Source organism: Solanum pennellii, chromosome 8 (genome assembly GCF_001406875.1).
Source record: "Solanum pennellii chromosome 8, SPENNV200".
Lineage (NCBI taxonomy): Eukaryota > Viridiplantae > Streptophyta > Magnoliopsida > Solanales > Solanaceae > Solanum > Solanum pennellii.
In genome coordinates, this window is record NC_028644.1 from 3993278 (window position 1) to 4006282 (window position 13005).

Genomic DNA, 13005 nt, shown 5'->3' on the forward strand with positions numbered 1-13005 from the left:
ATCCAAATTTCAGGGTTTCTCCTCCATTTTTATTTTTGGAGCTTTGAGAACTCGATATAGGCGATTTCAAGTGGATTTTTTCAAGACAAAATTGTTGGGAAACGTTTTTTAGCTCTAAATCTTCGACTACCGATTATTATTATTGAATTTATGAGTTTAAATCAAGATTTTGGGTTGATAAATTGGGAATTTTACATGAACTTGAGTTCTGAAGAAAAAGTGAGTTATGAACTGATTTTCAAATTCATTTTCAAAATGATTTTCCTCAATAAGTTCCTAAAGCCTTGAGTAATATTTTCAAGTATTGTTTTTTGAATTCAAACCTTATTTTTGAAATTGAGTATTGTATTGAATTACCGCTTTTCAAGGAGATCGTTGTCGGTCTTGTTGTTTCTGAAAAGTGATTGTGAATACTTGCTTATTTATAGATTGTGTGGCTTCGAAAGGGATTTGATAAGGAAAGACTCAACTATTTGAATAATTGTTGATTGATTTAAGGCAAGTGGGTTCCTATATCTTGTATTTCAGTTTGAATTTGTATGCTTCCTTTGTTGATTGTGTGTTGGGAATAATGAGAATGAGGTGAAGGGTTTGAAATGGCCGGTCACTTGCTATACCTAAATGAATAAAAAAGTGTTGAAATGAAAAAGGTTATGTGTTAAATGCGGTGATGTGAATTGTCTTAATGTAATCTTATTGATTTATTGATGAAATGCTTGAAAGCATGAATGTAGATTTGAATTGTGCAAATTGTTGTCTCTTCTATGTGGTGTAATATTTCTTGTGTGCTTTGATCATTGAACATCGTGATGGAACATGTGATGAGTTATTATACCAAGGTCTTTGCCAACAAGTGTTATAATGTTCGAGGTCCTTTTCAACAAGTGTTATTATGCTGAGATATTTACCGAAAAGTGTTATTATGTCGAGATTTTTATCGGAAAGTGTTATTATGCCGAGATTTTTGCCGACAAGTGTATTATGCCAAAGTTTTTTCCGCACGAGCGTTATTATGTCGAGATCTATGCCAGTGAGTGTTACTAGCTGATGGAAAATGATTTCGGATAGTGATGATCATTTGACTTGATACACTTGATGTTTATGTGTGTCATGTGAATTTAATTGATCTGCTTGTTATGTGTGACAAAACTTCTTTGTTATTGAGATTGAATTATTTGATTGTTGATTATTAAATTGTGAAGATCAAACCGTGAATATTGAGCATGTGGCTATGTATTGTGGAATTGCTAGGTTGAGCTGATTTTCGTGCAGGTTATAGTTTGAGGAGGTACGATTGAAGTGTAAGGGGTATTCGTTTTCTACATAGTTGCTTTGTTTAGTAGGTTGCTTGTCGGGTACCGTGTTGTTGTACTCAGCATTGCTTCTATACTTGTGTAGGTTTTGAGCTCGGACACGTGTAATGTCTCTCTCATTCTGTTGAATCTCGAGGCTCGTCAAGGACTTGAAGAGGTAGTTGTTTGTCATTCAGCGGATCCTCTTTATTCTTTCCTTACATTTCGTTCTATTTGAGAAACAAAGTTTGAGATTTGTACTTATTTCTTAATTCTACACTTATGTATTTAATGACTTGTACACGTGACAATCATATTTTGGGGGTTTTAAATAGAAGAATAAATTTTTTACTTTATCTCGTTCTTCTTTTACTATGTTTCACTCTTTTTATTTTCCTTGATGAGTTAAGGTTGACTTTTCTTGATGAGAAAAGATAAATGTCACCACATCTATTTTTGAATAGTAACAATTTAAAAATTTAATAATAAACATTAATTTTCAAATAAAATAAATAGTTTCATGATAAAAACTATTGCGACAAATAAAAATGAAAATCAACAAGAATTGCAATGTGCATTCTGTCATTTTTAATCACATTTTTTTTTGCTCAAAATACAGAACGAAATCACATTTTTATAGAGATATAATATCTTACCATACGAACTCTTTAATCAAAATTAAAATTTAATTAAATTTTAATATAAATATCCAATATTGAAAAACTAAAACATATGGAGGGGATGAATATGTAACATTGATGTGGACCTTTACATATATAGTAAATAAAAATAATTGAGGTGTACTCTGTAGTACTCTACATTGTAAACAAAACTGAAAAGCAGTAGTTAAAAAGAAAGAGACAAAATTGACAAGAGCAAAAGCGCGTGGGTCCCACACAAGAAATCATCTCATCGCGTGGACTTATTGGCGCACGGTCGCACTAGAGCGGGTTCCACTTACCTGCAAAATCTGAATTTTCAGGTGCACCGATAATAATGTCGCACATTATCGAAAACATGATTTTAAATACAAATAAAAAGGAAATTTTCATATATAATTATTTAAAATAGTCTAATTATATTTTATATTTATGATTTGATAATTACATTTCATAGCTATATATTATAAGGAGGAGAGAGGCGAACGAGACTAGGAGAAAGAGGAGAGAGGCGAGAGAGGAGGAAAAGAGTGAATGAAAAGTGAATTGTATATATATATCGATTAAATAATTATATATTATATGTATGTATTTTATATATGACAAACAAGACTGAGAGAGGAAGGAGAGAGGCGAGCGAGATTAAGAGAGAGAGGAGAGAGGCGAGCGAGAGAGGGCATAAAGTGAGAGAGAGATAAATTGTATATTATACATATGTATTTATATATGCTGAAGAATTATACATATACAAACATGACTAATTATAAAAATTTGAAGTCAGCCTACATATTTAATGTATAATATTAATCGGGAGTGATAATTATAAGTTATAATAAGTAACTAAATATTATAAATTTATTTAACTGTTTAATTTTTCCTAAATAATAATGTAATAGATTATCAAGGATATGATCCTAAATATAAAAAATTAATAAGTATGAAAGGATGATAAGTTTAATCTATTTTGCTCCTGTTTGATCGATGGTAAAAATATATTTTCCACTTTTTCTTTTTTTAGTATATACATAAAAAATATTTTTGTATAGATTATTAAGGATATGAAAATGTTATCTTTTAAATTTTAATTTATATGAGTTATTTACATTATGTTCTTAAATATCTTTTTAATAGGGTGTATATTGGCTTACTAAGAAATGAGAAAAGTGTTTTATTCTTCGATTTTAATATCATGATTCTTTTATAACAATTTTTTTAATTTAAAGTATTTTTTTCTCTCGATATTTTTACTTTATGAACTTGTGGGGTCTATAAAAAAATTATTTCGTTTTTCATAAAGTAGTTATAAGTTTGTATAAATAACACTCTTTTTCAAACATCACTTGTTGAATAGTTTTTTCTTTTTTAGTTTGTTGTTGTTGTTTTATCGAGGTCCCACTTAGTCATTATGGCAAGGTAACATTTTATAGTTTAAATAAGGTCTAATATATAATAAGTATGCTCTTTTATCCTTATCTTATTTTATATTTATATTTTTTGATTCTGAGTATATATAAATAGATATTTAAATATGTATAAATTGAATAAATAGACATATATCTTTTACATGATATTATCTTATATGATAACTTATATTTTACGTGATATTCTATTTGTATTATATCACATAAGACTCATGTATCTACTTGTTTAATTTTATATAAATTATGTGTTTATTGTGCAAATTCAATGTTGATAGATATAAATGTAAAATGAAATTAAGTTAAAGAATATATTTATATATTATGTCATTAAATAATAATATTTATTTTTTCTTATAGCAATATAACAGGTTTAGGGTTATAAATATTAAATGGCACTATGATAAATTTGACATATTTTTTAATTTTAAATTATAAATTTATTCATTTTTATTTTCTTAAACTTTATGTTGAGTCAAAATAATAAGTCAGATGATGAAATCGACGGTGGGTAACGGGGAGGAAGGTGTTGTGTGGGACCCATTCGTGATGTGTGGGGACCACACTTCTCAGAAACGGCCAATCTGAAATCACTGAACAAACTACTCCGATGGCTATTTTTGGCGCCAAACATACACGAGCTCATATAACAAATTTTACGTATCAAGAGTGGCCCAAATCATATAGTAATATTTTTTTAAAAATATATATTTGAGTATTTGAATTATCTCGATTAATTTAATAAAATATTTATCAACTATTATTAGTAACAGATATTGTTATAATTAGAATATATTAAGAAAAGATTGATCTAGCTCTGATTTGATCGCAAATATTGAAATCAAAATTTGAAAATTCAGTTTTTGAGTTTGAAATTTCTTTTTAAAACTGACTGAATCGATATTTAGAGCTTGAAAATTTAATTCAAATTTATAACTAAATAAATATTTGAAGATAAACTTTTAAATATTTATTTCAAAAGTTATTATAAAATATCCGTATTAAAATTTGAACTTAGAAAACTCAGGGTTTTTTCAATTCATTTCATTCATCATTGTCATATAAATCAGATAATTTTATTGTTTCAATTAAATAATATGTTAGATGCACATTTCATCGTATTAATTTATACTCTACGTCATATTTATTTGTTAAGAATATTATTTATATAGTTGATAAATTTTCATATTATAATTTATTATAATTTGTATTTTACCCTTAATTAGGAAGAAATTTTGTAGGAATTATATTATATATTTAAGAACTATTAGAAGCAAAAGCTTATGCTTCGAATATTTTTATAGGTCGTTAGCTTAAGATAAACAATTTTAAAAGTTCTTTATATTTTCATTTTGTTTTTGTGTTTGGTCAAATTAAGGCATATGGAATACAACGGGAGGCATAGAGTAATTGGAAGGGTATAAAAAAATGAATACCATTTTAATTTTGTAAATTGATAAATAATATGGAGTAATTATTTATAATAAGATGGACCACTAATTTGAGATAGAGAGGGCAATAATGTAGAGTTCGGAGTCTAAAGGGTATAAAATATTAACAAAAATTTCAAAACGGTATATAAAATTTTATATTAACCAAAATGGCAAAATCGCTGAAACAACAGCGATTTACTCCACCGAAAAAAGCAAAATCACTGTTACTGCAACACTTTTGCAAAATGTGATTTTTTTTTAAAAAAAATTCAAATCGCTACCATGGCAGCGATTTTCAATTTTTTTTTTAATTTTTTTTTTGAAAATCGCTGCGATGCCAGCGATTTTCAATTTTTTAAATTTTTTTTTTTAAAAAAAATTGAAAATCGCTGCCTAGATAGTGATTTGAATTTTTTTTTAAAAAAATCACATTTTGTAAAATCGCTGCAGTAGCAGCGATTTTGCTTTTTTCGGTAGAGTAAATCGCTGTTGTTACTGCGATTTTGCCGTTTTGGTTAATATAAAATTTTATATGCCGTTTTAAAATTTTTATTAATTTTTTTTACTCTTTAGGCTCCGGACTCCAATAATGTCATTTTGGTAACTTGGATATGACAAATTACATATTATAATCAATAATAATATAGATTGTACGATATAAAAATTATTATAATTTACTAGATGTTGATAAATATTTTTCTTGTGAGAGTCAAATATAAAAGTTTTAGTCAGATTTTATTCATTTTATCATCTTACCAACTACTTAGTTAATCACTTGGTGCACGTAATGAGATAAATAAAAATATTTCATGAATTGAGATACAGAGGGCAATAGTGTATATTAAGTCAATTTTGGTAACTTGAATATGATAAATTAAATATTATAATCAATGATAATATAGATTGTACTGTATAAAAATTATTACGATTTACTAGATGCTGATAAATACTTTTCTTGTGAGTGAATCAAATACAAAATTTTTAGTCAGATTCTATTCATTTTATCATCTTATCAACTACTTATTTAATTACTTGGTGCACGTAATGAGATAAATAAAAATATTTCATGAATTGAGATATTTTTATGTGTGATACAGTAATGTTCAAAATTAGGCGAAAGAATAATCCTAATCCAAGATAGAATCTAAGTAAACATATTTTTATTTTTTATTCAAACCCATAGTATATTCGGTTTTTTTAATTACATAATTTAATATATTAATTTTTTATATGATCTTGAAACATTTTATATAATTTGGCTGATCCATGCTTGAAAAAGCATATGCTATAATAATTTATTTTATCTACTGTGTTTTCTGTGGATGTTAATGTTTTTATAGTTAGTTTGATGTTTTCAACACTCAACTTCACCAAAAATATCATGTTTATAATCATGCAGATTATTGTTGGAATGTTAATTCAAAATTGTGGTAGGAAGTCTTAGTAATCGTTTAGGACTTGACATTTAATAATTGATATAATTAATGTCTAAATATAATTTATAATCAATATTATATAGAAGTAGTTTTAGATTTTTTAATTAAAATAAGCTTTACATTATGGTATAATAGATTAATAGGGTGCTTCTATTAATTTCCTTTGCAGAGATAATAACTATATAGAATTCATTTGAGCATGAGAAAATTATTTTCCCGCAACATTAATTAATATGAATGCCACCAGTGTTTTAAAAGGCGGGGGCGTGAGGCGAGACGTTTTATATAGTATGAGGTGAGGCCTAAGTTTTGAGACACGGGGCGTAAGTCCCATGGATCTACGGGGGTAGTCACATGTATATTCAATTATATAGTTTTATACTAATAAAATAAGCAAAAATAAACTTTTCAATAAATTATGATTTTTATGTGAGATAAAGTGTTAATATTCAATAATGATAAAAAAAAAAGGATTATCATTATTATTTGAGAAATATTATTACACCAATAATTAAAATATCATTTAAAGCAAAAAAAATTTAAATATACATTGAAAACGCCCGGGCATACACGCCCAGGACTTACGTTTTTATGTTCAGGGCTTACGCCTCAAATTTTAAAACTTAGGCCTTATGGATCTACGTTTTCAATTTACGTCTCGGAGCGTTTTTGATACGCCCTGCCCCGCCCCAAAACTCGCCCCAAAAAACGTTTTTGAAAACAATAAATGCCACTAACTTTCGTTTGAAAATATTAGAGAAAATATGGAACTTTTTTTTCCCATTAATATTAGTACCAGTCCCAAATATTGTCCCAAAAATTATATTTATATTTAATGTGAATTTTATAAATAAGTTGAAAACTGAATATAATCTGGAGTTATTATCTCATCACTCATATAATCACTCGATTTTGAATGGTTTGTTTAAAAATTAATTTAATTTTATTTTATAATCCTAAAGTCATTCAATTTAGAATTATTTATTTAGAAAGTCATTCAACTTTATTTTATAATTCGAAAATCACTCTACTATTAATAATATATTTTACTTAAAAAGACATATAATTAATTTAAATAATTTTTAATTAAATTTATTAAGATAATTGAAGATGAATATCTTATATTTCTACAAAAATTAATCTAAAATAAATATTACATTTCAAACAGGTTATACTAAAAATAAACCAAAAAATATTTCATAAAATCCAACAGGTTATACAAAAAAATCTTATGCAGTATAAAGTTTTCGAAAAGTTAAATAACAGTACAATAATAATGTTGCAGTAGTTAGTAGTAAATATGCTTTTCACATCACAAAAGTCATTTTCATTTCTCTTTGTTATAAAGTATTACTTTATTAGTTTCATTTTATGTGTATTTAATATTTTTTTTTAAAAGTTTATGCTCAAAATATAATTATAATTTTTTTTAAAAATAAAAGAAAGATTCTAAAATTAAATTATTTTTTAATTATAATAAAATAAAATTACGATATGACATAAAATAAAACAGAGAAAATATTATTTTTATTTATATAAATTAAAAAAAAGAAGCATAAATGACATCATGTAGATTTTAATTTAACTACTACTCTTTTCTCCTTTTTCCTCTTTACATGGTTGGATATTAGCTGTCAAATAAAATCTATTTTCTTTTTTTTTTCTATTTTATTTTTTTTGTTAAAAAATCACTCTCAAAAAAACATATATAAAATGACTTTCAAAAACCCTTCCCACCTTCCACACTTGTTTTCTCTTTGTGTCCTTTCATTTCCAAAATTTTCTCTCCGATTAAAATTTTACTATTTTCCGGCCATCTCTCCGGCCAAATCCTGCCGGAAAACTCTAATTTTTAAGCGACTTTTGCATGTAGACTTCGAAATCAAGGTATTCTACTTGTTTCCTTTTTTTTATTACACCTTTTGTAACTTGTAGTATCAAAAAATAAATTATTTCAATTTTTTTTAACAATAAGCTTGTATGATTCTTTCTATTTATTTATTAGGTGTTTTACGGAATTAATCGAGGTGGGCACAAACTAGGTAGATACGAGAGTCATAAAAAAAAAAAAGCTCGGTAATTCGATTTAGTGTTTTGTTTTCATCTATTGAAGTTGATGATATTCTTTGGCTTCTACAAATTTGTTTTTTTTGTAAACTTTTTTTTAGGTTTTTTGTTGAATTAATTATTTTAAGTGTGTTTTTAGATGATTTTTTTTTGACGTTTTTTATTAGTTGGTTGTATACTTGAGTACGTTTAATTAGCATAAGATAAGGTTGAGATTGTGAAAATAAGAATAATTTGTGTACGCAAATGACTGCTTTCATGCTTAATTAATGATTGTATGATTTTTCTTTTAATTGGCCCCACCAGAGTAGGTTTATTTGAATTAATACATTAATAATAGGTCATCAATTAAGGCATAACATACAAATAGACATGTTAATTTCACCTCAACTGATAGCTAAACACTCAAATTTTTATTAAACACATCTACACACCTAAGTTTTTGTCGAATGTGTCACGTTAGCATCGAGGGTTCACCCGACATAGTGGGGATTCTCAAAGTTGGAGTGATTAGATTGTTAGTTTGAGTCGATGATATTCATATTATTTCTATTGATAATTTGCAGAAATTGTCTAACTTGTGTTTTATTCTTATAAAAATATTCAAAAATAATTGAGCTTGTTAGTAGTTGCTGAGGCAGAGCGAAGGTTCAGGGATGAATTGTACAAAAAATTATATATTAATTTATGTAATTATGTAGGCATAGATTCTGTTATTGATGAGTGTATTTATTTAACGCATGCCTTGTTATATTCTTATTTTGTTTTATATAATAAGCACAGTATAAGCATTCTTTATTCTATCATAGTTTATGCTTAATATTTAATATAAGAAGATGATGATTTAACAATTTCTAAGGTATTCAAAAGTTTTCATTTGCTCTGTAATTTGCTAAAACATATCTTTTGTGCCGAAGATTTATCAGAAATAAGCTTGAATAAGGTATGAATACATCATATCATTCCAGACCCTACTCGTGGAATTGTACTGACTCTACTGAGTATGTTTTTGTTGTTGTTCTAAGTTGTAACGTATGCAGAAGCTTGTCACCTATCGTTTAATTGCGATATAATACTCTTTTTTTGGACATTTGAATATTTTTTAATGCTCTAGGCATACCTTTGGTGTCTCTTGAATTACATGATAATACTTGGATTTGCATAAGGTTTTCTGAGTTATACATCCATACAAACTGGGATGAAATTTTTAAGCAAGTATAGTTAATTGTGTTTGCTTTGAAATGTATGTATTTTTCTTCTGTGACAGTTCTTTGAACGAGGTGGCCGTTGAAACATACGTATGCCTACTAGTATCTTGATATCCGTTCTCTTTTCTTTTATATAGGATTGCTATTACTTGTCAGCGAATTGAAGCAATAGAAGGAAAGATGATGCAACACAAAAGAAGTCCAATTTCCCTCGAGCATAGCAGCAGCCTCACATCTCTTACACCAAAACGACTAAAGGCCGATATGCCCATTTCCTCCAAGGTTTGTTTTGTTTCCCTTTGCTGCTTGCAATGCTGTTATTATTGGTGCACATGTTTATGGACATAGATATATTTTCTATGAACTTATTATCTTGTATCATTTTTAGCTCATGGACTTAAGAATACTTTTTTCTTGGATACTTTCAACATAGGCTAGCAGGTTGTACTTAATGATGTTCTGTGTGTTGTATGTTTCATTGAGCTAAAGATTTGACATTTTTGTTCGACTTTTAGTCTTTAGGCGAAGGTTGAACTGACCAAAGAAAATTCTAAAATACCAAAATAGTTCATTCAAGTATCCCTATTTGAAGTGTCCGAATTATAGGAGGGCGTTGGTTACATTCATTTGGCTACTCTGAGTCTCAAATTTGTTGTTCTAGAGGAATCTTTTTTGCAAACTTTATCTTTGAGTTGTTGATATGGAGATTTTTCGCCTTTGCATTTTTCCTTTAATAGGAGAAGAAGGAGAAGTTTGGTGAACGTATTGTTGCTCTTCAACAGCTGGTGTCACCATATGGCAAGGTAATTCACTAATTCTGCAGGAATTGAGCAATGAATTTCAACTTTTATTTTAAAGAGAAGGTTTAGCAAAGTTCATTCTTTGAGTTTCCAAAAGGTGGAATATCTTTGAGTTCTTTTCCCCGTGCTTGCAAAATCATGTCCGCGTAGAGCAGCTGAAGTTAAATTAGCTCACTCAATTCTTACTTAACCATTGAATTTTTCATCATAGGAATAAAATCTTGATTTTTGTTATATTTGCAGACAGATACGGCTTCTGTTCTCCTTGAGGCAATGGGATACATAAAATTCCTCCATGAACAAGTGAAGGTGTGCCTTCGCCAACTTTTTTCTTTTTCTTCATCTATAGGAACTATAATCCCGCACGACTGATTAAAGATAAGAAAGTTTGTGGTACTTTAAGAGATTTTTCTCGGGTCGGGCCACTGTTGGAGCCTGGACATGGTTTTTGGTCAAAGCTATTGGTATATGTTGAAAAAAATACGAGGGTGACAAAGTTTCTGGTTCTTTGTTTGTTACTATTTTTTAGGATTTTCCCATAAAGTTCTGTTCATAATGCGCCTAGTAGTGAATTTTATGCCTCAGAATGTTCTTCGAATTTAAGTGATTGTAAGATCACGTTTCCATTTTCTCTAATATCCCCTGTCTACATTCTTCACATCTTTATCTGATTGTAGAGATTGAATTTGAGAGTTTAGATATGTTCACATGTGAATATTGCATTTTGCTTGATGATAAAGTGTAGTGCGTTAGTCTTGTCATATTTTGGAAGCAAAGGTCACAGATATTAACTTCCTGGTCGTCTCTTGTTGATTGTTTTTTTTTTCCTCAAAAATCTGTTAGTTTGTACCATGTCAAAGCAAATTGGTTTTTCTACGTAAATAACATAATCATGGTATTTGTGTTACTGCTCTTCATTTAGATTATGACGCCTTGGACTGATATTTCTACAATGTATGCATCCGAGTCAGTTTAATCTCTGCTATGAACATGACTTCATTTCATTTTCCTGGTTCTTTCAGGTGTTGAGTGCACCATACCTCGGAACTATGCCAATGTCGAAGACACAGGTTAGATTCCGTTAGCACCATTTCTTGAAATTGCTTATTCTTTATAACCACATCAGCCCCCCGAAGAGAAGAGATATCTAAAAAGTTAAAACCTTCATTGCTACATTAATTTGGAATCTATGATCATTCGTTGATGTTATCAATTGTGTCGTATCAATTGAATTTTGAATTCAACCTTGTTGAAATGTTATTTATGTTTCATGTGAAGGAATCACAACCTTACAATTTGAGAAGCCAAGGCTTATGTCTTGTGCCGGTATCATATACTGTTGGTGTGGCAAGCAGCAATGGTGCTGATATTTGGGCTCCCATTAAGACCTCACAAAAGTTCTAGTCCAGAGAACGATTTGTGATTTCACCATCACTTACGTCCATGGTAAGGTCTTCGATTGACAATAACACAACCAGCGTTTCAAAAAAAGCAGCCGAAAGGATGCATTTTCAACATGGAGATGCAGGTATGTGATGATTCTCCTGGCAAGGTCCACTTGATTTTTTGTGGTTCAAACGTCTAAGGAGAACGTAGAGCTTGTTGTTCTGATAAATACTAGTAGCCAGATCTAATTTGAGGGCTAATATATAAAGACAGCCTGGGTTATGTCTAGGTTTTTAACAGAAATGTATATTTAAGAAAGAAATATTATGTAGTGATCTATGATGCAAATGTATCAAAGATGGACTTGTATTATATATGAGAAGCAATGGAAGCTCTGGAATAACTTGTTTAATTCAGAAAGACTTGATGCTTTATGCCTTGCTTACTTCTGTATTATCTTTTTCAAACTGCCTTGTTATGTGTTATTTGAGCCGGGAATCTTTCAGAAACAATCTCTATCTACATGAGGTAGCGATTTGCTTACACTTTACCCTCCTCAAACCCTACTTATATAGGAATATACAAGTATGTTTTGTTGTTGGTGACTCGGAATGACTCGAGTGATAAGAGCCTATGCCATCTGAATTGACAAGAAAGAGCACAGAGCTTCAGAGAAACATGCTCCTTGGTCTTAACATCTTCCGAGGGGCTAAAATTACAAGCATGTTTAAAAAAATACTTGCTATTAAGTATCTTCTAACACTTATTATTCTGCTTAAATAACATTTAAGAGAAGTGCTATATTAAGATTCAAAACATTAAACATATAAACAACAATGCATCTCACATGACACAAATTTCAATTAAGATGGATCAATATACATTAAAGGGTGGTCATGAACTACAAAATAAGAAAATATTACATACGGTCACTAGCATAAGTATGCGTTGCGATTCAAAAATGAATGTGATGACACTCGTCTATCCTATCAAGAAAAGTTATCCTAGATCCAACAATACAAAAGAAATGTGGAAGACTTAGTCGTTCTCAAATACCTTAAAAATTCGATTGTCACGTGTACAAATCACTAATGGATAAAAACAAAATTTGAATGATTCACACAAGTCTCAATGTCTTTGTTACTTGGATAGAACTAAACATAAGTAACAAGATGGTCAGTCGGGATGACAAATAACTACCTCTTAATATATACAAAAAGCCTCAAACGTAGATAGAAGAGAACAACAATCACGCAAATCCAAGCTTGAAACCTACACCAAGTGTAGAAGCAATGAGTGAGTACTC

General features: G+C 29.0%; 1 protein-coding gene across 3 annotated transcripts; it reads left to right on the plus strand.

Annotated features, from left to right (window-relative positions):
• The first annotated feature begins 7966 nt into the window (after nt 1-7966).
• On the plus strand, nt 7967-12121 carry LOC107027001 (transcription factor bHLH153-like). 3 transcript variants are annotated; one of them, XM_015228154.2, is made up of 7 exons: nt 7968-8125; nt 8244-8314; nt 9651-9795; nt 10251-10316; nt 10557-10622; nt 11336-11383; nt 11592-12121. In XM_015228154.2, exons 3-7 carry the CDS (start codon nt 9694-9696, stop codon nt 11715-11717), a joined length of 408 nt encoding a protein of 135 aa, XP_015083640.1. In that variant the 5' UTR covers nt 7968-8125; nt 8244-8314; nt 9651-9693; the 3' UTR covers nt 11718-12121. The 3 variants fall into 3 exon arrangements, with proteins under 3 accessions (XP_015083639.1, XP_015083640.1, XP_015083641.1); XM_015228155.2 differs by having other exon boundaries at nt 8244-8280; XM_015228153.2 differs by lacking the exon at nt 8244-8314 and having other exon boundaries at nt 7967-8125.
• Nucleotides 12122-13005: the final 884 nt, after the last annotated feature.